Here is a 23,726-nt window from a genome sequence, read left to right as displayed (position 1 = left end):
AACAATGTTACATGTGAAAATATACACGTTTGTAATATATCTTATCAGAGAAAGCTGCTTCTTTCTCCTCTCAAACTGATGTCACGATTCCTCCTCAATGTATCTTGGACAGAGTGAGTGTGATAGTTTTACTGCCTCATTGAATCAGGGTCGTGCTGAGCTGTCAATTTGGTGAGTGACAGATCATTCGTGCTGAGTTGTCAGTATTTTGATAGACAGGTTAGCCGTCCAATCTGAGACTGGGAGTTGCTGAGCTTTCTTCAGGTGTTCACCCTGTTCTCAGTGATTACCCAGCTACTTAGCTAAGCTATCAGTCACAGAACACTTCCAGTCATAGCATTTGCTCAGTGGTGCATGTTGCCTTGTATTTTAGTTCTCTATTTGTTGATCTACTACTGCCTGACCTTGGACCTTGCTCTCACCATCTGTTTGCCTAGCCAATTGCTTTGATCCGCTATATTCCCGATATTCTGACCTCGGACCGTGACCTGACTCTGCCTTTGCCTCTCCCCTTAGTTTACAACATACTCTCTTGGTATCTGACCCCAGATCGTTTGACTATCCTGCCTCATAGCTTGTCCATGAGTAGTGACTAGCGTCACATTACGATTGGTCATATACTTTTTTTTCCCCACCAATGGATCCAGGTGGTACACTCTGTGACCAGGTGGCGAATCTGACCAAGATGGTCCAGGATCTGGCCAGGGAGCACCAGAAACTAGGCTCTTCACACTTAAATCTGCAGGGTTTGTTTTCTAGTACTATGGGTACTTTCCAAAGCTCTCCACTACAGACTGTAGTTTTGACTTCTGTGCCTTCTGATATGCAGTTGGTCTCTCTCTAACCAGTAGTGGTACTTCCTAATACATTTTCTGGGAAGAAAGACCAGTTTAGGATATAATCATGTCTTTACTATGAGGGGACCCTCAGACTTAGCCATTTTCTTTGTCCTAACTAGCCCCAGAATGATCTTCTGTTGATACTTTTTTTGACGAGGGATAGCTAATACTAGAGAAGAGAGAGAAAGGATTCAAAAAGATATAAATAAACTGGAGCAGTGGGCAGCATCTTACGGAATGGTTTTTAACAGGGAAAAATGAAAAGTACTACATCTGGGTAATAAAAATGAAAAAATCATATACAGAATGGGAGGAATAGGGCTAAGCAACAGCACAAGTGAAAAAGACTTGGGTATACTAATAGATCACAGACTGAATATGAGTCAACAGTGTGATGCAGCAGCATAAAAGGCAAATGCAATTCTAGGATGTATTTACAGAAGCATACAGTCTAGATCACGTGAAGCCATTATTGCCCTCTACTCCTCTTCTGTCAGACCTCATCTGGAATACTGTGTCCAGTTTTGGGTGCCACATTTTAAAAAAGACATCAACAAACTGGAGCAAGTTCAGAAAAGAGCGACCAGAATGGTGACCGGCATGCAAACCATGTCTTATGAGGAAAGGCTGCAGGATTTGGGAATGTTTAGCTTACCATGTCTTATGAGGAAAGGCTGCAGGATTTGGGAATGTTTAGCTTGCAAAAGAGAAGACTGAGAGGAGACTTAATAGCTGTCTACAAATATCTCAAGGGCTGTCACATTGTAGAAGGATCATCTTTATTCTCGTTTGCACAAGCAAAGACTAGAAGCAATGGGATGAAACTGTATGGGAGGAGACACAGATTAGATATTAGTACAAACTTTTTGACAGAGTGATCAATGAGTGGAACAGGCTGCCATGAGAGGTGGTGAAGTCTTCAAACAGAGGGTGGACAGACATCTGTCTGGGATGATTTAATGAATCCTGCTTTGAGCAGGGGGTTGGACCAGATGGCCCAGGAGGTCCCTTCCAACTCTACCATTGTAATACATTTATACTAACGTTCTATGGAGGCCAATGACATGGGTCAAAATGAAGACAAACACGGTATATCACAGTTCAAGATGTAAATATCTATTGCAGAGATAAGAACTTCAGATAACAGATGTAAACTGATAAGCAGGCAATTAAACATTCTCAAGAGTATGCAGATGTAGAGGTACAGACCGAGGGTGCGAGTACAGGTCCAGCAATGCAGGATCCAGAGGCCCAGGGCCTGGGCTGGCTCCTAAAGGAGAGCAGACCGTAGCAGGGGTGGTTGAAGAGCGGGTGTAAAGCAACAGAGTCCTTCCCTTGTACGTAGATCCAGAAGCAAGCGGGGTATCCCGAAGAATAGAAGGGGCACGCAGGTTGCAAGTCCTTCCAGCTTGGCAGCAAGTAAGGTACAAGATACACAAGCAAGGTATAGTGTCCAGAGTTCCTTTATATATGTAGCAGACAGGAAACAATATGGCCCCCGTGAAGCCAGCAACTCCATTTTGGGTAAGGGCAGAATCCAACCGAACAAAGGGCAAGAGCAGACAAAACAGGTACTCAGTCCCAGTCCTTACACCGATTCTATGATGCCTTACTGATGATCTGTTACTAAGCTGACAAGGTCCAAGCCGCAGAGACAAAAACCATGATCCTGACATGGGTGCCGCGTTGCTGAGGATTATAGTTCCAAGGTCCAGCAATGGTCCTTTGTTCTGTGGAATGATGCAGTGATGTTAATAAAATTATACGCTTATGGATATTCAAGTGTGCACTGGTTATATGTCATGGTCTTTTTTACATATGTTTCCCCAGGTTTGTTTCCATGCATTTGGTGGCACCTTGTAAATTTTAGTGATCATATTGTAGTGCATCTAGCATCCTTTGTCAGTTCCCAAAAATCATGATCCTGACATGGGTGCCGCACTGCTGAGGATTATAGTTCCAAGGTCCAGCAATGTTCCTTTGTTCTGTGGAATGATGCAGTTCTCAGGTGCCAGTTCCATAGAGGTCTTTCTGATATTCTTAAGGATGATATGACTTTGCAGACTTCACTTTGCTCCTTGGGGAAGGCAATGACTCGAGCCATTCAAATGGATCGAAGAATTTGAGAGAGACGTGATGAGCGAAAGGGGGTTTCTTTCATGCTTCCCGGCTTGAGCTGCCAGCTCTCAGGCCGTTAAGAGGAGACATCGGCACAACCTCGAACTCTTCTTCTTTTGTGACTTCGGAGTTGTGTTCTTGGAAAAAGAGGCAGAAATGTTACCTCCTCTTGTCCGTAATGCCAAATTACCTAAAGCTAGCTTGTATAATTGGTTGGGACATGAATTTACCGCCACAAAAGAATATGTACGCAAAAGTTTACAGAAGGGTCATATCCATCCTTCCTCCTTGCCAGTAGTTGCTGGGTTTTTCTTTGTTTAAAAGAAAGATCGGGGTCTCAGTCCTTACCTCGATTTCTGAGAATTAAAGAAAATTACAGTTAAACATACCTACCCACTTCCACTCATCCCTAACCTACAGTACAGACCAAAAGTTTGGACACACCTTCTCATTCAAATAGTTTTCTTTATTTTCATGACTATGAAAATTGTAGATTCACTCTGAAGGCATCAACACTATGAATTAACACATGTGGAATTATATAATTAACAAAAAAGTGTGAAACAACTGAAAATATGTCTTATATTCTAGGTTCTTCAAAGTAGCCACCTTTTGCTTTGATTACTGCTTTGCACACTCTTGGCATTCTCTTGATGAGCTTCAAGAGGTAGTCACCAGAAATGGTTTTCACTTCACAGGTGTGCCCTGTCAGGTTTAATAAGTGGGATTTCTTGCCTTATAAATGGGGTTGGGACCATCAGTTGTGTTGTGCAGAAGTCTGGTGGATACACAGCTGATAGACCTACTGAATAGACTGTTAGAATTTGTATTATGGCAAGAAAAAAGCAGCTAAGTAAAGAAGAACGAGTGGCCATCATTACTTTAAGAAATGAAGGTCAGTGAGTCCGAAAAATTGGGAAAACTTTGAAAGTGTCCCCAAGTGCAGTGGCAAAAACCATCAAGCGCTACAAAGAAACTGGCTCACATGAGGACTGCCCCAGGAAAGGAAGACCAAGAGTCACCTCTGCTGCGGAGGATAAGTTCATCCGAGTCACCAGCCTCAGAAATCGTAGGTTAACAGCAGCTCAGATTAGAGAGCAGGTCAATGCCACACAGAGTTCTAGCAGCAGACACATCTCTACAACAGCTGTGACGAGGAGACTTTGTGCAGCAGGCCTTCATGGTAAAATAGCTGCTAGAAAATCACTGCTAAGGACAGGCAACAAGCAGAAGAGACTTGTTTGGGCTAAAGAACACAAGGAATGGACAATACACCTGTGGAAATCTGTGCTTTGGTCTGAAGAGTCCAAATTTGAGATCGTTGTTTCCAACCACCATGTCTTCGTGCGACACAGAAAAGGTGAACGGATGGACTCTACATACCTGGTTCCCACCATGAAGCATGGAGGAGGAGGTGTGATGGTGTAGGGGTGCTTTGCTGGTGACACTGCTGGGGATTTAGTCAAAATTGAAGGCATACTAAACCAGTATGGCTGCCACAGCATCTTGCAGCGGCATTATTTTTCAACAGGACAATGACCCCAAACACACCTCCAGGCTATATAAGGGCTATTTGACCAAGAAGGAGAGGGATGGGGTGCTACGCCAGATGACCTGGCCTCCACAGTCACCAGACCTGAACCCAATCGAGATGGTTTGGGGTGAGCTGGACCGCAGAGTGAAGGCAAAAGGGCCAACAAGTGCTAAGCATCTCTGGGAACTCCTTCAAGACTGTTGGTAGACCATTTCCGGTGACTACCTCTTGAAGCTCATCAAGAGAATGCCAAGAGTGTGAAAAGCAGTAATCAAAGCAAAAGGTGGCTACTTTGAAGAACCTAGAATATAAGACATATTTTCAGTTGTTTCACACTTTTTTGTTAATTATATAATTCCACATGTGGTAATTCATAGTTTTGATGCCTTCAGAGTGAATCTACAATTTTCATAGTCATGAAAATAAAGAAAACTCTTTGAATGAGAAGGTGTGTCCAACCTTTCAACCTTTTGGTCTGTACTGTATATAATCAGCTTATGGGGGTCTAAATGGTTTTCTTTACTGGATCTTAGAGGGGCTATAATTCGATACACATCCGGGAGGGTGATGTGGAAGATGGTGTTTTTAACATCTGAGGGCTATTTGAAATTCTTGTCATGCTTTTTGGATTAACCAATGCTCCAGCAGTATTTCAAAATGTTATGAGCAATATCTTTTCTGATTGTATTGAAAGGTTTATTGTGGTATATCTTGTCAATATTCTAATTTTTTCATTGAATCTGGATTCACACCATGAGCATATCCATTTTGTTTTACGAAAGCTTAGAAAGAATTATTTATTTGCTAAAATATATTGTCCAAAATATATTGTTCCTGCGGTTCATTGTATTGGCTGAAGGATTTAAGATGGATCCTGGAAAGGTTAAGGCCATGTTTGAGTTCAGCATGATTGGGTTCAACATCATGACCTTAAAGCATTACGTTTTTTAGGATTTGACAATTACTACAGAAAATGTATTTGGGGTATTTCACAGATTGTTAAACCTCTCACCGATCTGACACGTAAGGTGGCAGATCTTAATCTTTGGTTGCCGGATGCTATTGGGGCATTAAATATATTGAAAAGAGTATTTTAGATCTACTCCAGTTTTAATCCAACCCGATCTCCAGAAACCATTCATTTGGGGAGGTGGATGCTTCAGAAGTTCGTAGTAGGAGCTGTATTGGCTGTAACATAAATAACATAATTTCACCTCAAAAAAACTTTTTTAAAATAGATCTTAAAAAATTTCCATATTCGCACAAAATAAAAGCCAGTGAGTTTTAAAACACAATAAACCAGATTCCCCAAATCTGCATATTCAAACAGAGAGTGATGGTAAGGATGACTATGTCAAATCTGTAGGTGGGATCTTACCCTAGTATTGATACTAGGGTCACGACAGCGACGCCCCCACTCGTTGTCAGCTCACCCCAGTAATCTCTTTCCTGTGTAGGTAGCACAGTCAACAAACAAAAGACCCCAAAGCAGGTATTAGTATTATTACACCACAGATCTACCAGATTGGACCTTGCTAATGTCTCTAAATTGGTCTTTCATATACGAATCATTATAAAGATCAACACAAAATAATTGCTCAGTCAAGGGATTACTAGTAATATACCATCTCTCTGAAACAGACATTATGCTCCCTTACAAATTCGCACAGTCTTATGAGTTGTCATTAAATAACTCTCTATACCATGCAGTAATCAGTTATTTCTGGTATTAACTGTCTATAAACTGTGCTCACAGAAAAAATGGTTGTGATATAATTATTATACTAAAGGTGGGTTCTTGCCCTGTTAATGTCCCCCACCTTCCAGCGGAGGTTGGCACCCTATGGTCACGATTGTGGCATCCCTGCTCCTCGTCAACTCTCCCTCGTAATCCCTTACCTGTGTAATAACAAGAGAAAACCAAAGTATAGACTTTAATCAGATTGCTGAGGGATAATTGTCACTTGTCTCAAATACCATTCCTTCATGTAGTATAGGGAGCTTATCCAAGTCTGTACATCAATTCAGACATTAATGCAGCATTATATATAACACAAATGCCTTCTAGATATATCAGGTCCACCTGTGTGGGCTTAAATAAACCATCTTTCATACAGTATACTTCAGCTAGCATGTATAAGGAGTTAACTTATCTGTATACACACTGCACCTCATTATCTCAAGGTTCCAAAACACCGACAAACTTATGACTGTGCATTTTTCACTACAAAATGTTTGTCTGCCAAGAGAAATTTGTCACGAGTATGTCATGTACTCCTGGGAGATCTGGGGTTACAAAACCATTACGTATTGTAAATTGCAGTTCTTCCATTTAGCCTGTATGTTTCGTGTCCCATATTAAATGGATTTGTTTAGTTTTGTGCTGGAGAGATTAACGACCATTTCCATGCTGGTTGGAAACATGCAGCGCCATCTTACAGCTGCTCCTGACCTGATCATTTCCTCTCTCTATAAAATCTGTCCAGACCTTCTCTTCCTTGACAGTGAAAGTTTACTTCCTGGTTCCTTGGAGTTGCTGTGCTGAGTTGGAGATCGTTTTTGCTGCTGGAGATTGTTGTATGCTGTTTCTGGGTGTATGCTTTCCTCATTGTCCTATTTCCATTTTTTTTGTACATTCTTATCCTTCCCTATATACCGCTCTACCTTTGGTGACTGTTTTGTAAGTTAGTTGCTTTTTGTTATCCCTGTTTGTTTTGCATGTTTATACACTTGTATTTCTGTCCCAGGCCTCCTGGGAGATGAGACCGCTTAAGTTAATCATAGAATCGTAGAGTTGGAAGGGACCTCCTGGGTCATCTGGTCCAACCCCCTGCTCAAAGCAGGATTCGCTAAATCATCCCATTATAATAGGAGAACAGGAACACCCGTGGCCAAACTTCCTCACCATCAAAGGTACCTTTAGGATCAGAGATAGTTAGAGCCCCAGCCCTAGGGACAGTGCAGGGCCCCTTTCTTTAATCACGTATAGTCACAACGTGACGAAGTTATGATGTTTTTAATCGCAAGCTGCTCACAGTTAAATTAGCTTTTAAAGAATGTATACCTTTTTTGGAGAGGCAGTTCATCAAGCTACGATGGTGACAGATCTTAAAAATGTAGCCTGTATTGAATCAGAAGAATAGTTACCTCCAAGAAAGACCAAGTGGTGCTTTTTTTCTTGACGCTTTATCACGCAGCCTTGGTTCAGTTTTCCTTCAAATCCTCCATCCTCCATTCTTCCTCAAGGTATTGTTGTTACTATGGTATCCTTGGACTTTGATGCAAAGATCTGTAAAGCCCAGCCTTTGTCCCTTTCCACTACTCCAGGTTCTAAATGATTTGTGCCAGTGTACCTAAAATTGCCAATTGCATGTTTCTGACTTGAGTGGTTATACTGGGGGTATTGCTGCTCGGAAAACTATTGCTAGACTCTTTTGTTGGTCATCTATGTATAACGATATAGAAAATGTATCCGCTTGTGAAACTTGCAGATGTACTAAAGTCTGTCATAACCAGCTGGCCAGGAAGTTGGATCCAATGCTAATTCCAGAAAGACCGAGCACTCATTTGTCGATGGATTTCATTTCTGATTTGACTTTGGTGTGAAAAATGGTTTGACCAATTCAGTAAACTAGCTCACTTTGATCCATTATCGAGGTTGCCTAATACTGAAATGCTTTCTAGGTTGTTTATTAATAATGTGGTGAGATTGCATTGCATTCATTTGAACATTGTCTCCAAATTCTGGAGAACGTTTTGTAAGAAATTGGAGATTGATATGCCATTCACCTTGGCCTACCACCCTGGAACCAATGGTCAGAGAGAGAGGACGAATCACTCTTGGGAACAAATTTTAACATGGTTCACTGCAGCTCAGCAGAAGGACCTGTACTAATTTTTAAGTCTTGCTGAGTTCGCCTTTAAGAGTCATTCAGTACACTGGAACCTCGCCTTCTTTTTGTATTTATGGTTTTCATCCTAATTTTGGTAAATTTTCTAGGATGAGTTCTGGTGGATTGGAGTAGAGGTGGCCACAGAAAAACTTGGGGATGTCTGGAGGGAGGTTCAAAAGAATATTGGGGTTGTTCAACTTCGTAAAAAATGGAAGGCTGGTAGGAAACTTTCAGCGGATCCTGTCTTCAAAGTAGATTATAAGGTTTGGATAACTTCTAAAAACATTAAGTTGAAAGTATGATTGGCGAAGTTGATTCTTAAATTTATTGTCACGCACCAGATTCTGGAGGTAGTCAATCTGGTTATCTTTAGATTAAAACTTCCTCGGTGTTTTCATGTCTCTAATGTGTTCCACAGATAGATCCCTGTTAAGAGTTTTTCCCTTTTGGTGGTCTCTGTCCTGTCCCCGCCTCTTCCATTTTCTGTCTATGGAGGTTTATACAGAGTATGAGATGCAGAGAATCGTGAATTCTCAGAGGTTCCAAAATTCCTTTCATTATCTTGTTCATTGGAGGGTATATGGACCCAAGGAGAGATCCTGGGTTCGGATTCGTTTGGTGAAGGCCAATCATTTGGTCAGGACTTTCCATCTTGGGTATCCTGGGGGGTCTGGTGGCCCCCCACTCAGTTTGTTTTGGATGCAGTGAGTGATAGTTTTGCTGCCCTATGCAATCAAGGTCATGTGAGCTGTCAGTTTGGTGAGTGACCACAAAGTTATCCAATCTAGTGCATGGGCATGCTGAGCTGTCAGTATTTTGATAGACAGCTCAGTCTTCCAATCTGAGACTAGAAGGTGCTAAGTTTCCTTCAGGTGTTCCCTGTTCGGAGTGATTAGCAAGCTACTTGGCTAAACTGTCAATCCCAGATCAGTGCCAGTCATAGCATTTACTTGGGGGGTGCATGTTTGCCTTGTATTTCAGTGATTTGTTTGTTGATCTGCTCTGCCTGACCTTGGACCTTGCTCTGACCATTTGTTTGCTTAGCCCCTTTGCTTTGATCCACTATCTTACTGGTATTATGACCTCAGACCATGACCTGACCACGCCTTTGTCTTCCCCTTAGTTTATGTCATGCTCTCTTGAAATCTAACTCCTGAATGTTTGACTATCCTGCCGCATGGCTTGTCCATGAGTAGTGGCTAGCGTCACAACAGATCACTCATTTTCAAAATTCTCTGTTTCCGTATTTAATCTGCCTGCAAATTTTTACATTACAGAGTTAGAAATGGTCTGCTCTGAAACAGGAAGAAAAGACAGCACTGTTCCACCAGCAGCTGGACAGCTGCAGCCTGTGATTGAGTGCAGTGGTCTGGTGACTTGAGCAGTGTGTCATCAGAAAAACATCTGCTGACGTGCTGCTCAAGTCACCTGATGTCCTAGTCGCAGGAGACATTGCTCCCAACCCTGGTCCCTCATGTTATAGAAAGTCAAACCCCCCGACTGCTACACTCAGAAACCCCTCTAATCTTATTAATATTCCCTGCATGCCATCTGTCTCTCTTAATTGTACACTTTGGAATTCTCGCTCAGTGTGTAACAAACTGTCCTTCATCCATGACTTCTTCCTTTCTAATTCTCTTAACCTCCTGGCTCTTACTGAAACCTGGATCCAGCAGTCAGACACTACCGCTGCTGCTGCTCTTTAATACGGGGGGCTACACTTCTTTCATACCCCAAGATCAGACAATAGAGCAGGTGGAGGCGTTGGTCTGCTCCTATCACCAAAATGTACATTTCAGGTTATCCCTCAACTACCCTCACTAGTCTTCCCTTTTTTTGAGGTCCATGCCGTCAGACTCTACACCCCCTTCTCCATGCGAGTGGCGGTGGTATATCCTGGCCCCTCCCATCAGTTCCTGGATCATTTTGCCACTTGGCTTCCACATTTTCTCTCCTGTGACATCCCTACCCTCATCATGGGAGATTTCAACATCCCCATTGCTCTTCCCCTCTCACCATCTGCTACTCACCTTTTATCTCTAACCTCCTCATTTGGCCTTTCGCAGCTTACTAATTCTCCAACGCATGAAGATGGAAACTCCCTCGACTTGGTCTTCTCTCGGCTTTGTGCAGTGGATGATTTTGCAAACTCCCCTCTCCCGCTCTCTGACCACAATCTTCTTTCATTCTCTATCAAGAACTGCCAGGCTGCTCAGGTCACCCCCACTGTCCAGACTTATAGAAACATACAAGCCATTAACACCCAGAAACTGATGAAGAACTTGCAGTCTTCCTTGGCCCCTAACTCCTCCCTCTCATGTCCTGATTCTGCATTGAAGCATTACAATGAAACACTTCAAAGTGCCCTGAATGAATTTGCACCCCCTATAAATAGAACACCACAACGCAGACGGCGACAACCCTGGCACACCCTGCAAACACGTTTCCGGCAGCGGTGCTCCAGGTGCGCCGAACGTCTGTGGAGAAAATCCAATCTATACGAAGATTTCATCCATTTTAAGTTTATGCTTAGAACATACAACACTGCCCTTCACCTCTCCAAACAAGCCTATTTCAACACCCTCATCACCTCACTGTCCAATAACCCAAAACGTCTCTTTGACACTTTTCATTCTCTACTCAACCCAAGAGTACAGGCCCCAACCACGGAGCTCTGAGCTGACGATCTGGCCAATTACTTCAAAGAAATAATTGACCAGATTCGACAGGAAATTATCTCCCAATCACCTCATACCATGCACTGTCCTCCCTCCCCCACTGCATCTAGCTCAATCTCTGATTTTGAACCAGTCACAGAAGAAGTAGTAAGCAGGCTCCTTGCATCTTCTCGCCCAACCACTTCCACCAGTGACCCATTTCCGTCACATCTCCTCCAGTCCCTTTCCCCTGCTGTCACCCCTCACCTAACTAAAATATTTAACCTCTCTCTCTCTCTTCTGGTATTTTTCCCTCCTCATTTAAGCATGCCATCATACATCCACTACTTAAAAAACCATCCCTCGACCAAAACTGTGCCGCTAACTATAGACCTGTCTCTAATCTTCCCTTCATCTCTAAACTCCTGGAACGCCTGGTCCACTCCCGTCTTATCCGCTATCTCTCAGAAAACTCTGTTCTTGACCCTCTCCAATCCAGTTTCCGCTCTTTACACTCCACTGAAACTGCCCTCACTAAAGTCTGTAATGATCTGCTAACAGCTAAATCAAATGGTCATTACTCCATGCTAATTCTCTTGGATCTCTCTGCAGCATTCGACACTGTGGATCATCAGCTCCTCCTCACTATGCTCCGTTCCATTGGCCTCAAGGACACCGTTCTCTCATGGTTCTCCTCCTATCTCTCCGACCGCTCTTTTACTGTATCTTTTGCCGTTTCCTCCTTCTCTCACCTTCCCCTTACTGTTGGGGTCCCTCAAGGATCGGTTCTAGGCCCCCTCCTCTTCTCCTTGTACACTGCCCCTATTGGTCAAACAATCAGTAGATTTGGTTTCCAGTACCATCAATATGCTGATGACACCCAATTATACGCTTCTTCTCCTGACATCACGCCAGCCTTTCTAGAAAACACCAGCGATTGTCTAAACGCTGTGTCTAATATCATGTCCTCACTATATCTGAAACTGAACCTGTCAAAGACTGAACTCCTGGTGTTTCCTCCCTCTACTAATGTACCTATACCCGACATTGCCATTTCTGTGTGTGGTTCCGCTATTACTCCCCAGCAACAGGCCCGCTGTCTTGGGGTCATACTTGATTCCGAGCTTTCCTTTGCCCCCCACATTCGATCACTGGCTCGCTCTTGTCATCTGCACCTCAAACCATTTCTAGAATTCAACCTTTTCTTACTTTTGACTCTGCAAAAACTCTTACTGTTTCTCTTATTCATTCTCGTCTCGACTATTGTAACTCTCTTCTAATCGGTCTCCCTCTTACCAAACTCTCCCCTCTCCAATCTGTCTTGAATGCTGCAGCCAGGATCATATTCCTCACCAATCGTTACACCGATGCCTCTACCTTGTGCCAGTCATTACACTGGCTACCCATCCACTCCAGAATTCAGTATAAACTTATTACCCTCACCCACAAAGCCCTCCATAGCTCAGCACCACCTTACATCTCCTCCCTTGTTTCAGTATACCACCCTACCCGTGCCCTCCGTTCTGCTGATCACCTGAGGTTAGCATCCTCAATAGTCAGAACCTCCCACTCCCGTCTCTAAGACTTTACACGTGCTGCGCCAATTCTTTGGAATGCACTTCCCAGGTCAATACGATTAGTCCCCAATCCCCACAATTTTAAGCGTGCCCTGAAAACGCATTTATTCAGACTGGCCTATCGCCTCAACACATTAACCTAATCTATCCCTGTGTGACACAGCCAAAAGTTTTACCATAACCAGATTCCCCGCGTCATGTTCCCACATGCTTTATGCATCCATTAGCCCTCTGTGTTTGTACTGTTACACACTTTACATTATGGCTGGTCCATACAATCAGGGAAACTGTTACCACCCACCTTTCGTGTCTGCCTCTTTCCTCATAGACTGTAAGCTTGCGAGCAGGGCCCTCTTTCCTCTTGGTATTTGTTATAATCTACTGTATGTGATTATTGTTATGCTGTAATGTCTATTGTCTGTACAAATCCCCTCTGAAATGTAAAGTGCTGCGGAATATGTCAGCGCTATAAAAAATAAAATTTATTATTATATCTATGTCACCATTTTTAGTCCCCTTAGGAGACTTGAACCTGCTATCATCTGATCGACTATACTATATATTGCAATGCCATGTATATAGTAACAAACACTTTCTGATCTTTGGTGGTTCAAGCGGTCAGCAACTTGATTTTTTTGGAGTAATCCTTCTATAATAACCATCATATAATATATGTAATACTTTATATAAAACTGTAAAATAGGTATCAGTTTTAAATTATTTCTGCTTTACGCCACCATTGCACTGACTTATTACACCCAAGTAAAATAGTTATTGTAAGGTGTCTTTTATTTTATCACTTTTTTTCAATTTCTGCCTACAGGTTAGGAACTTATGTTACATGATCACGAGACGTGAAAAGATGAAACACTCCATATGCAAACTTGAGGAGCAAATTTTCCAGCTGCATATGAAACTCATTGAGAAAGATCTCTGCCATGGTAAGCCAAAAACATTAAGTTATGTAATATTGTGTTTACTTTTCCTTCATAAATGTATGAAAACATTGAAAGGCCTTACTGTTTGCCTGCGGTAATTAAGTCATAAATCATTACTGGCCTTGTCTATGTATTCATCCTGAAGAATTCTTACTTTTCCTGCGTTATATATATTTTACAGACCAAAAGTTTGGACACACCTTCTCATTCGAAGAGTCTTCTTTATTTTCATGACAATTGTAGATTCACTCTGAAGGCATCAAAACTATGAATTGACACATGTGGAATTATATGATAAACAAAAAAGTGTGAAACAACTGAAAATATGTCTTATATTCTAGGTTCTTCAAAATAGCCATCTTTTGCTTTGATTACTGCTTTGCACACTCTTGGCATTCTCTTGATGAGCTTCAAGAGGTAGTCACTGGAAATGGTCTTCCAACAGTCTTGAAGGAGTTCCCAGAGATGCTTAGCACTTGTTGGCCCTTTTGCCTTCACTCTGCGGTCCAGCTCACCCCAAACCATCTCGATTGGGTTCAGGTCTGGTGACTCTGGAGGCCAGGTCATCTGGCGTAGCACCCCATCCCTCTCCTTCTTGGTCAGATAGCCCTTACACAGCCTGGAGGTGTGTTTGGGGTCATTGTCCTGTTGAAAAATAAATGATGGTCCAACTAAACGCAAACCGGATGGAATAGCATGCCGCTGCAACATGCTGTGGTAGCCATGCTGGTTCAGTATGCCTTCAATTTTGAATAAATCCCCAACAGTGTCACCTGCAAAGCACCCCCACATTATCAAACCTCCTCCTCCATGATTCACGGTGGGAACCAAGCATGTAGAGTCCATCCGTTAACCTTTTCTGCATCGCACAAAGACATGGTGGTTGGAACCAAAGATCTCAAACTTGGGCTCATCAGACCAAAGCACAGATTTCCACTGGTCTATTGTCCATTCCTTGTGTTCTTTAGCCCAAACAAGTCTATTCTGCTTGTTGCCTGTCCTTAGCAGTGGTTTCCTAGCAGCTATTTTACCATGAAGGCCTGCTGCACAAAGTCTCCTCTTCACAGTTGTAGAGATGTGTCTGCTGCTAGAACTCTGTGTGGCATTGACCTGCTCTCTAATCTGAGCTGCTGTTAACCTGCGATTTCTGAGGCTGGTGACTCGGATGAACTTATCCTCCGCAGCAGAGGTGACTCTTGGTCTTCCTTTCCTGGGGCGGTCCTCATGTGAGCCAGTTTCTTTGTAGCGCTTGATGGTTTTTGCCACTGCACTTGGGGACACTTTCAAAGTTTTCCCAATTTTTCAGACTGACTGACCTTCATTTCTTAAAGTAATGATGGCCACTCATTCTTCTTTACTTAGCTGCTTTTTTCTTGCCATAATACAAATTCTAACAGTCTATTCAGTAGGACTATCAGCTGTGTATCCACCAGACTTCTGCACAGCACAACTGATGGTCCCAACCTCATTTATAAGGCAAGAAATCCCACTTATTAAACCTGACAGAGCACACCTGTGAAGTGAAAACTATTTCCGGTGACTACCTCTTGAAGCTCATCTAGAGAATGCCAAGAGTGTGCAAAGCAGAAATCAAAGCAAAAGGTGGCTACTTTGAAGAAACTAGAATATAAGACATACAGTATCTTCAGTTGTTTCACACTTTTTTGTTAATTATATAATTCCACATGTGTTAATTCATTGTTTTGATGCCTTTAGAGTGAATCTACAATTTTCATAGTCATGAAAATAAAGAAAACTATTTGAATGAGGTGTGTGTGCGTGTGTGTGTGTGTGTGTGTATGTGTGTATGTATGTGTATATATATATATATATATATATATATAATACACTCACTGGCCACTTTATTAGGTACACCTGTCCAACTGTGTGTTAAGACTTAATTTCTAATCAGCCAATCACATGGCGGCAACTCAGTGCATTTAGGCATGTAGACATGGTCAAGACAATCTCCTGCAGTTCAAACCGAGCATCAGTATGGGGAAGAAAGGTGATTTGAGTGCCTTTGAACGTGGCATGATTGTTGGTGCCAGAAGGGCTGGTCTGAGTATTTCAGAAACTGCTGATCTACTGGGATTTTCACGCACAACCATCTCTAGGGTTTACAGAGAATGGTCCGAAAAAGAAAAAAAATCCAGTGATCGGCAGTTCTGTGGCCGGAAATGCCTTGTTGATGCCAGAGGTCAGAGGAGAATGGGCAGACTGGTTCGAGCTGATAGAAAGGCAACAGTGACTCAAATTGCCACCCGTTACAACCAAGGTAGGCAGAAGAGCATCTCTGAACGCACAGTGCGTCGAACTTTGAGGCAGATGGGCTACAGCAGCAGAAGACCACACTGGGTACCACTCCTCTCAGCTAAGAACAGGAAACTGAGGCTACAATTTGCACAAGCTCATCGAAATTGGACAGTAGAAGATTGGAAAAACGTTGCCTGGTCTGATGAGTCTCGATTTCTGCTGCGACATTCGGATGGTAGGGTCAGAATTTGGCGTAAACAACATGAAAGCATGGATCCATCCTGCCTTGTATCAACGGTTCAGGCTGGTGGTGGTGGTGTCATGGTGTGGGGAATTTTTTCTTGGCACTCTTTGGGCCCCTTGGTACCAATTGAGCATCGTTGCAACGCCACAGCCTACCTGAGTATTGTTGCTGACCATGTCCATCCCTTTATGACCACAATGTACCCAACATCTGATGGCTACTTTCAGCAGGATAATGCGCCATGTCATAAAGCTCGAATCATCTCAGATTGGTTTCTTGAACATGACAATGAGTTCACTGTACTCAAATGGCCTCCTCAGTCACCAGATCTCAATCCAATAGAGCATCTTTGGGATGTGGTGGAACGGGAGATTCGCATCAGGGATGTGCAGCCGACAAATCTGCGCCAACTGTGTGATGCCATCATGTCAATATGGTCCAAAATCTCTGAGGAATGCTTCCAGCACCTTGTTGAATCTCTGCCACGAAGAATTGAGGCAGTTCTGAAGGCAAAAGGGGGTCCAACCCCTTACTAGCATGGTGTACCTAATAAAGTGGCCAGTGAGTGTATATATATGTATATGTATGTGTGTGTATATATATATATACAGTGGGGAAAAAAAGTATTTAGTCAGTCAGCAATAGTGCAAGTTCCACCACTTAAAAAGATGAGAGGCGTCTGTAATTTACATCATAGGTAGACCTCAACTATGGGAGACAAACTGAGAAAAAAAAATCCAGAAAATCACATTGTCTGGGTTTTTTTCATTTTATTTGCATATTATGGTGGAAAATAAGTATTTGGTCAGAAACAAGCAATCAAGATTTCTGGCTCTCACAGACCTGTAACTTCTTCTTTAAGAGTCTCCTCTTTCCTCCACTCATTACCTGTAGTAATGGCACCTGTTTAAACTTGTTATCAGTATAAAAAGACACCTGTGCACACCCTCAAACAGTCTGACTCCAAACTCCACTATGGTGAAGACCAAAGAGCTGTCAAAGGACACCAGAAACAAAATTGTAGCCCTGCACCAGGCTGGGAAGACTGAATCTGCAATAGCCAACCAGCTTGGAGTGAAGAAATCAACTGTGGGAGCAATAATTAGAAAATGGAAGACATACAAGACCACTGATAATCTCCCTCGATCTGGTGCTCCACGCAAAATCCCACCCCGTGGGGTCAGAATGATCACAAGAACGGTGAGCAAAAATCCCAGAACCACGCGGGGGCACCTAGTGAATGAACTGCAGAGAGCTGGGACCAATGTAACAAGGCCTACCATAAGTAACACACTACGCCACCATGGACTCAGATCCTGCAGTGCCAGACGTGTCCCACTGCTTAAGCCTGTACATGTCCGGGCCCGTCTGAAGTTTGCTAGAGAGCATTTGGATGATCCAGAGGAGTTTTGGGAGAACGTCCTATGGTCTGATGAAACCAAACTGGAACTGTTTGGTAGAAACACAACTTGTCGTGTTTGGAGGAAAAAGAATACTGAGTTGCATCCATCAAACACCATACCTACTGTAAAGCATGGTGGTGGAAACATCATGCTTTGGGGCTGTTTCTCTGCAAAGGCGCAGGACGACTGATCCGGGTACATGAAAGAATGAATGGGGCCATGTATCGTGAGATTTTGAGTGCAAACCTCCTTCCATCAGCAAGGGCATTGAAGATGAAACGTGGCTGGGTCTTTCAACATGACAATGATCCAAAGCACACCACCAGGGCAACAAAGGAGTGGCTTCGTAAGAAGCATTTCAAGGTCCTGGAGTGGCCTAGCCAGTCTCCAGATCTCAACCCTATAGAAAACCTTTGGAGGGAGTTGAAAGTCCGTGTTGCCAAGCGAAAAGCCAAAAACATCACTGCTCTAGAGGAGATCTGCATGGAGGAATGGGCCAACATACCAACAACAGTGTGTGGCAACCTTGTGAAGACTTACAGAAAACGTTTGACCTCTGTCATTGCCAACAAAGGATATATCACAAAGTATTGAGATGAAATTTTGTTTCTGACCAAATACTTATTTTCCACCATAATATGCAAATAAAATGAAAAAAAAAAAAACAGACAATGTGATTTTCTGGATTTTTTTTTCTCAGGTTGTCTCCCATAGTTGAGGTCTACCTATGATGTAAATTACTGACGCCTCTCATCTTTTTAAGTGGTGGAACTTGCACTATTGCTGACTGACTAAATACTTTTTTTCCCCACTGTGTGTGTATATATATATATATATATATATATATCTCTATCTATATATATATATATATATATATATATATATATATATATATATATATATATATATATATATATATATATATATACACATAATCTATCACCGATTTTCTAAGTAATTATATTTCTAAGGTGCTGTTGACATGAAATTTTCACCAGATGTTGATAACATTCCTTCCAATTCACACGGGCAAGGAAATCAAACCACAGATGTGCGTGAAATTAAGTTATGTATAATAATTGGAAATAGCGCTGAGACATAGTATTGAACACATGAAACAAGAGAGGCTCAAAAAGCCATAGAAGGTCATGACACCAGCTGAAATCTATCAGTAATTAGAAAGCAAGCCTGTCACTTAGTGAATAATATCATGTTGTTCAACTGATGGCTTATAAAAAAGTGCCTTATTACCAAGGGGCCACACAAGAAACATCTCATGATGAGTAAAACCAGTGAGCCGCTTTAACACCTTCACAACCTTATTGTTGCTAACACACTGACATTAACAGAATTTCTAAACTAATGATGGTTCCAGTGAGCACTGTTGGGGTAATAATCTGGAAGTGGAAAAAACATCATTTGACCATAAACCAGCCATAACCTGGAACTCATCGCAAGATTTCAGACAGAGAAGTGAAAAGCATTATCATAAGAATTGTCCAAGAGCCAAGGACCACTTGTGGAGAGCTACAGAAAGAACTGGAATCAGCTAGTACAATTGCTTCAGAGAAAAAATAAGTAATGCTCTCAACCTCCATGGACTGTATGCATGCTCCACACGCAAAACTCCCTTGTTGAGCATAAAGCATGTTCAAGTGTGTTTAAAGTTTGCTCAATAACATTTAGACAAAAATATGAAATACTGGGAGAATATAGTCTGGTCAGATGAGACCAAAATTTGACACTTTGGTTGCCATAATACACATGTTAAAACAACATACCAACAGTGAAGTTTGGAGGTGGGAACATCATGGTGTGGAGCTGTTTTTTAGCACATGGCACTGGGAAACTTCATGTAATTAAAGGAAGGATCAACGGACAAATGTACCGAGACATTCTTGATAAGAGACAGAGAAAGAAAATAAAGCTGGTAGAATGGCCCAGCCAATTACTTTACTTGAATCCAAAAGAAAATTTAGGAATGAACTAAAGCTCAGAGTTCATTAGTAGGAGCACACGGAACCTTCAGGACTTGAAGAGTGTTTGTGGGGAAAAATGGGTCGAAATCACAAATGAGCAATGCATGTGACTAGTTTCTCCTAACAGGAGGCGTCTTGAAGCTGTCATCATCAACAAAGGCTTTTGTCCAAAGTATTAAATAAATTTCAGTAAGCGTGTTTAATACTTTTTCCCTGTCCCATTTCTCATTACTACATATAACTTAATTCTGAGGTAATGAGTAGAAGAAATACAGCTTCCCATTCTTGGAGAAATTTCCTTTATTGGACAAAGTATATAAAATCCAACTTCATATCAGCATATTGTCACCACCGAAGGCGGGACTGGACAGACACGTTTTGAGCTTAGCAGCTCTCAATCATTGATCTGATTAAGAGCTGCTAAGCTCGAAACCCGTGGGATTTTTCTGCATGGACTTTAGAGGAGAGGCTTCCTTTGTATATGACATGCGTGCATGCCATTCCTCAGTAGTGTATGTCATATTGACGGGAAACACTCACCCCAGTTTGGCTTTCTACTTCGTTAGCTAACTGCAGTGAACTTGCATGTGAATTGTGGTTGTAGTTCCATCTTTGTTACATTTTTGCATCACTTTTGCTACATTACTATATCTACTATTAAGTAAAGCTTTATTGATCTTGTAGCCTTTACCTTTCTTGTGAAAAGAAATATTTTCTTTCTCAGATCTTGTGACATTTCTCTTCCATGTGGTGTCATTGCTGACAGTATGAAATGATAAAGGGTTTTCTTTGTTAAGTAATGCCCTTTTATAGTTATTTATCTGCTTGACTCCTCTTTAATGAATAGTTACTTACCTGTAGTTGAATTCTTGTTACCGTATATATTCTTGTATAAGCTGACCCGTGTATAAGCCGACCTCCCCCTAATTTTGTCACAGAAAACTGGGAAAACTTATTGACTCGCGTATAAGCCTAGGGTGCACAGTGAGTGGCCCCAGTTTTGCTGCACAGTGAGTGGCCCCAGTGTTGCTGCACAGTAAGTGACCCCAGATAATGCTGCACAGTGAGTGGCCCCAGATAATGAGGACAGTGTGAGGCCCCATCATGTTGCTGCCGCTGCCTACATTACAAAAAAAAGAAAAAAAACTGTATACTCACCTCCGTCGCTGCCCGCTGCTCATCAGCGTTGCCGGCTCTGCAGTGACTGTTCAGGCAGAGTGTGCGTACTAACTACGTCATCGTGCCCTCTGACCTGAATGTCACTGCCAGAGGACGCAAGACAGCAGAGCGACGCGCAGCGCTGGAACGGGGACAGGTGAATATGGCTCCCCCGTTGATACCTCCTCCTGGCGCTCGTCTCTGCAGCCCCCCTGCTTGTTCCATGTTCTCGGCGCCGCTGCTCTTCCTGCTTCAGCAGTCACATGGTACTGCTCATTAAAGTCATGTATATGCACATATTCATGACTTTAATGAGCGGTACCACGTGACCGCTGAAGCAGGAAGAGCAGGGGCGCCGAGAACATGGAACAAGCAAGGGGGCTGCAGAGACGAGCCAGGAGGGGGTGAGTACGATCTCTGACACCCCCGCTCCCCCTCCCCGCCGATACCCCCGGTATATGACTCGTGTATAAGCCGAGAGAGAGGGGGGGGGGGGGGGACTTTCAGCCCCAAAAAATGGGCTGAAAATCTCGGCTTATACGCGAGTATATATGGTAATTATAATTTTGTAGTCTAAATTTTAGCTTTGCTTCTACGATTTTCCATGGGGTATACTGATCTTTGCAACTTAATGCTGAATGAATTTGTTAGGTTGTTTTTTTTACACGTAAAAAAGTAATTTGCCTATCTTGTTGTCAACTAATGGTCCACAGTTGTTGGAGTGTTTTGTAGTACAGAATCCCAAAGAAAATATAAATATATATATATATATATATATATATATATATATATATATATATATATATATATATATATAGCAGTTTTATAAAAATCAGCTTCTCTACATGTCGGGCAGACATTCCATTCCAGTGTTAGTTGAATTCCAACCAGAGTACACCTCATTCTACTTAATGTGCTTCTGATTAGGTGATCACCTGAACCAAATCTTATTTAACGAAGGAAAGTATAAAAAACCCTGCTGTGGTGTTCACAATCCTCTTGCAATAGGACAAGCTGGATGGCAAAATAAGTGCTAGTAATATCCCAAAAGAAATAGGAATGAAAGAATAACTTTTAACCATGCCAAAAAAGTTGAAAAGAAAAGTCTTGAATGAGGAAAGGAAGGGCTCATTTCAGGCTTTACTAGCAGAGGGCTACAGTGAGCGTCATGTTGCCTCCATCCTTAAAATTTCCAAGACGGTAGTCGATTACAACAGTTTCAAGCAGCAGACATTGGGGACAACAAAGCTACAGACCGGCAGAGAGCGAAAACGATTCTCCACTGACCAGCATGAACGTCCTCTTATTGGAATGTTACTCAGCAACCGCGGGATGACATCAAGTGACCTACAAAAGGAATGGCAAATGGCAGCTGGGTTGAAGTGCACGGCATGAACAGTTTGTAACAGGCTCCTAGAGGCAGGGCCCAAGTCATGTAAAGGTAGAAAAAAGCCTTTCATCAATCAAAAGCAAAGGAGAGCCAGGCTGAAGTTTGCCAAAGACCATAAGGATTGGATCATAGAGGACTGGAGTAAGGTAATCTTCTCTGATGAGTGTAATTTTCAGCTTTGCCCAACACCTGGTCGTCTAATGCAGTGGTCCCCAACCTTTTTTGCACCAGGGACCGGTTTCAAGCAAGACCATTCTTCCATGGCCCGGCAGGGCGGGGATGGAGGTGTGGCAGGGGCGGGGCTTTGGTCATAAGGGGGCGGGGCTATGGACACGGTTGTAGTGTAGCAGTGCATACTTATAATTAAATAACATTTAGAATGTGACTCAACTCACCATAGGTTTTGAATGAGTGCTCCATCACCCCCTTCTCCCCATCATTGCCTTCACCCCATCACTCCCTTCTCCCCATCATTGCCTTCACCCCATCACTGCCGTCTCTCCATCATTGCCTTCACCCCATCACTGCTGTCTCCCCATCATTGCCTTCACCCCATCACTCCCCTCATGCCCTTCTCCTCATGTCCCCATCTCCTCCAGGGCCAGGCTACACAAACACAGACCAACACACACACACACCACCTCTCTCCTCTCACCTGTCGCAGCATCGCCCGCGCTTCCTCGCTCTGACACAGCAGCGGCCGCGCTCTCCTCTCTGTGTCAGTCAGAGACAGGAAGCGCGGGCGGCGGGCAGGAAGCTGGACGCAGTGGACGGGTCCTTGCAGCTCCGCTCCTGCTATTCCCTCTTGCAGGCAGCGGAGCTGCTTGGATCGCTCCCTGGCCGCCGCTACACACGCCGCTAAGAACTGCTGCGCGCTGCCCAAGCCCCCGCTACGCCACTGACCGCCCCTGGCTCCCCTTGTGTCCGCGGACCGGCAAGGGCACTGCAGCGGCCCGGTGCTGGGCCGCGGACCGGCAGTTGGGGACCCCTGGTCTAATGGTTAGATGGAGACCTGGAGAGACGTACAAGCCAAGGTGGAGGATCGATGATGATCTGGGGATGCTTCAGCAATGCTGGAATTGGGCAGGTTAATTTTTGTGAAGGACGTATGTGTATATGTATGTATGCATGTGTGTGTGTGTGTATATATATATATATATATATATATAAATAATAATAAATAATCTTTATTTTTATTTAACGCTAACATATTCCACAGCGCTTTACAGTTTGCACACATTATCATCACTGTCCCCGATGGGGCTCACAATCTAGATTCCCTATGAAAATCACCAGGGTATGTGGACTTTTGATAAGGTTCATTTGGATGTTTTGAATGTCATTATAATTTAAAAAGAAAAAACATGGTATTTTGACAATAAATGGCTTCATCCAACCACTAACCATGAGAGGAGAAAAAGGTTTGGTGTTATCCTTCATATTCTCTGAAAAAAAGCCAAGAAAGCAAAAATTCTGCCGGAGTATGTAAACTTTTGAGCTCAACTGTACACCGTTTTTAATTTTAATTAGGGACCTGAATTGTTTAAGCTGGGGTTGGTCAGCTGCGGATAACACCTCTTTAGACCATCGTGTCTTCTAATTACACGTGCACACAGTTTTGAAGGAACTCTGCAGGGAGGTTTTTCTAAGCAACTTTGAGGACTAGTCATAGAACTTCTCTGAATCTTCTCTTGTGCAAATTCTTCTGTTTCTTCATGTAATCCTGGACAGACTCATTCA

The 23,726-nt window shown here is 42.8% G+C and overlaps 1 protein-coding gene across 3 annotated transcripts in view; it reads left to right on the top strand.

The window, feature by feature from the left end:
• The window catches only part of JADE2 (jade family PHD finger 2), a 385,012-nt gene that overhangs the window by 315,227 nt on the left and 46,059 nt on the right, over positions 1 to 23,726 (top strand). For all 3 annotated transcript variants that reach the window (XM_073573758.1, XM_073573756.1, XM_073573757.1), the window contains exon 10: positions 13,442 to 13,559. In XM_073573758.1, the coding sequence (XP_073429859.1) occupies positions 13,442 to 13,559 (118 nt within the window). The remainder of the gene's footprint in view (positions 1 to 13,441; positions 13,560 to 23,726) is intronic.

Source organism: Dendrobates tinctorius, unplaced genomic scaffold (assembly GCF_039654945.1).
Source record: "Dendrobates tinctorius isolate UK_male_01 unplaced genomic scaffold, ASM3965494v1 ptg000036l, whole genome shotgun sequence".
Classification (NCBI taxonomy): Eukaryota; Metazoa; Chordata; class Amphibia; order Anura; family Dendrobatidae; genus Dendrobates; species Dendrobates tinctorius.
The sequence above is the reverse complement of the archived record's forward strand: the minus strand, read 5'-3'. Positions and strand labels throughout refer to the sequence as shown.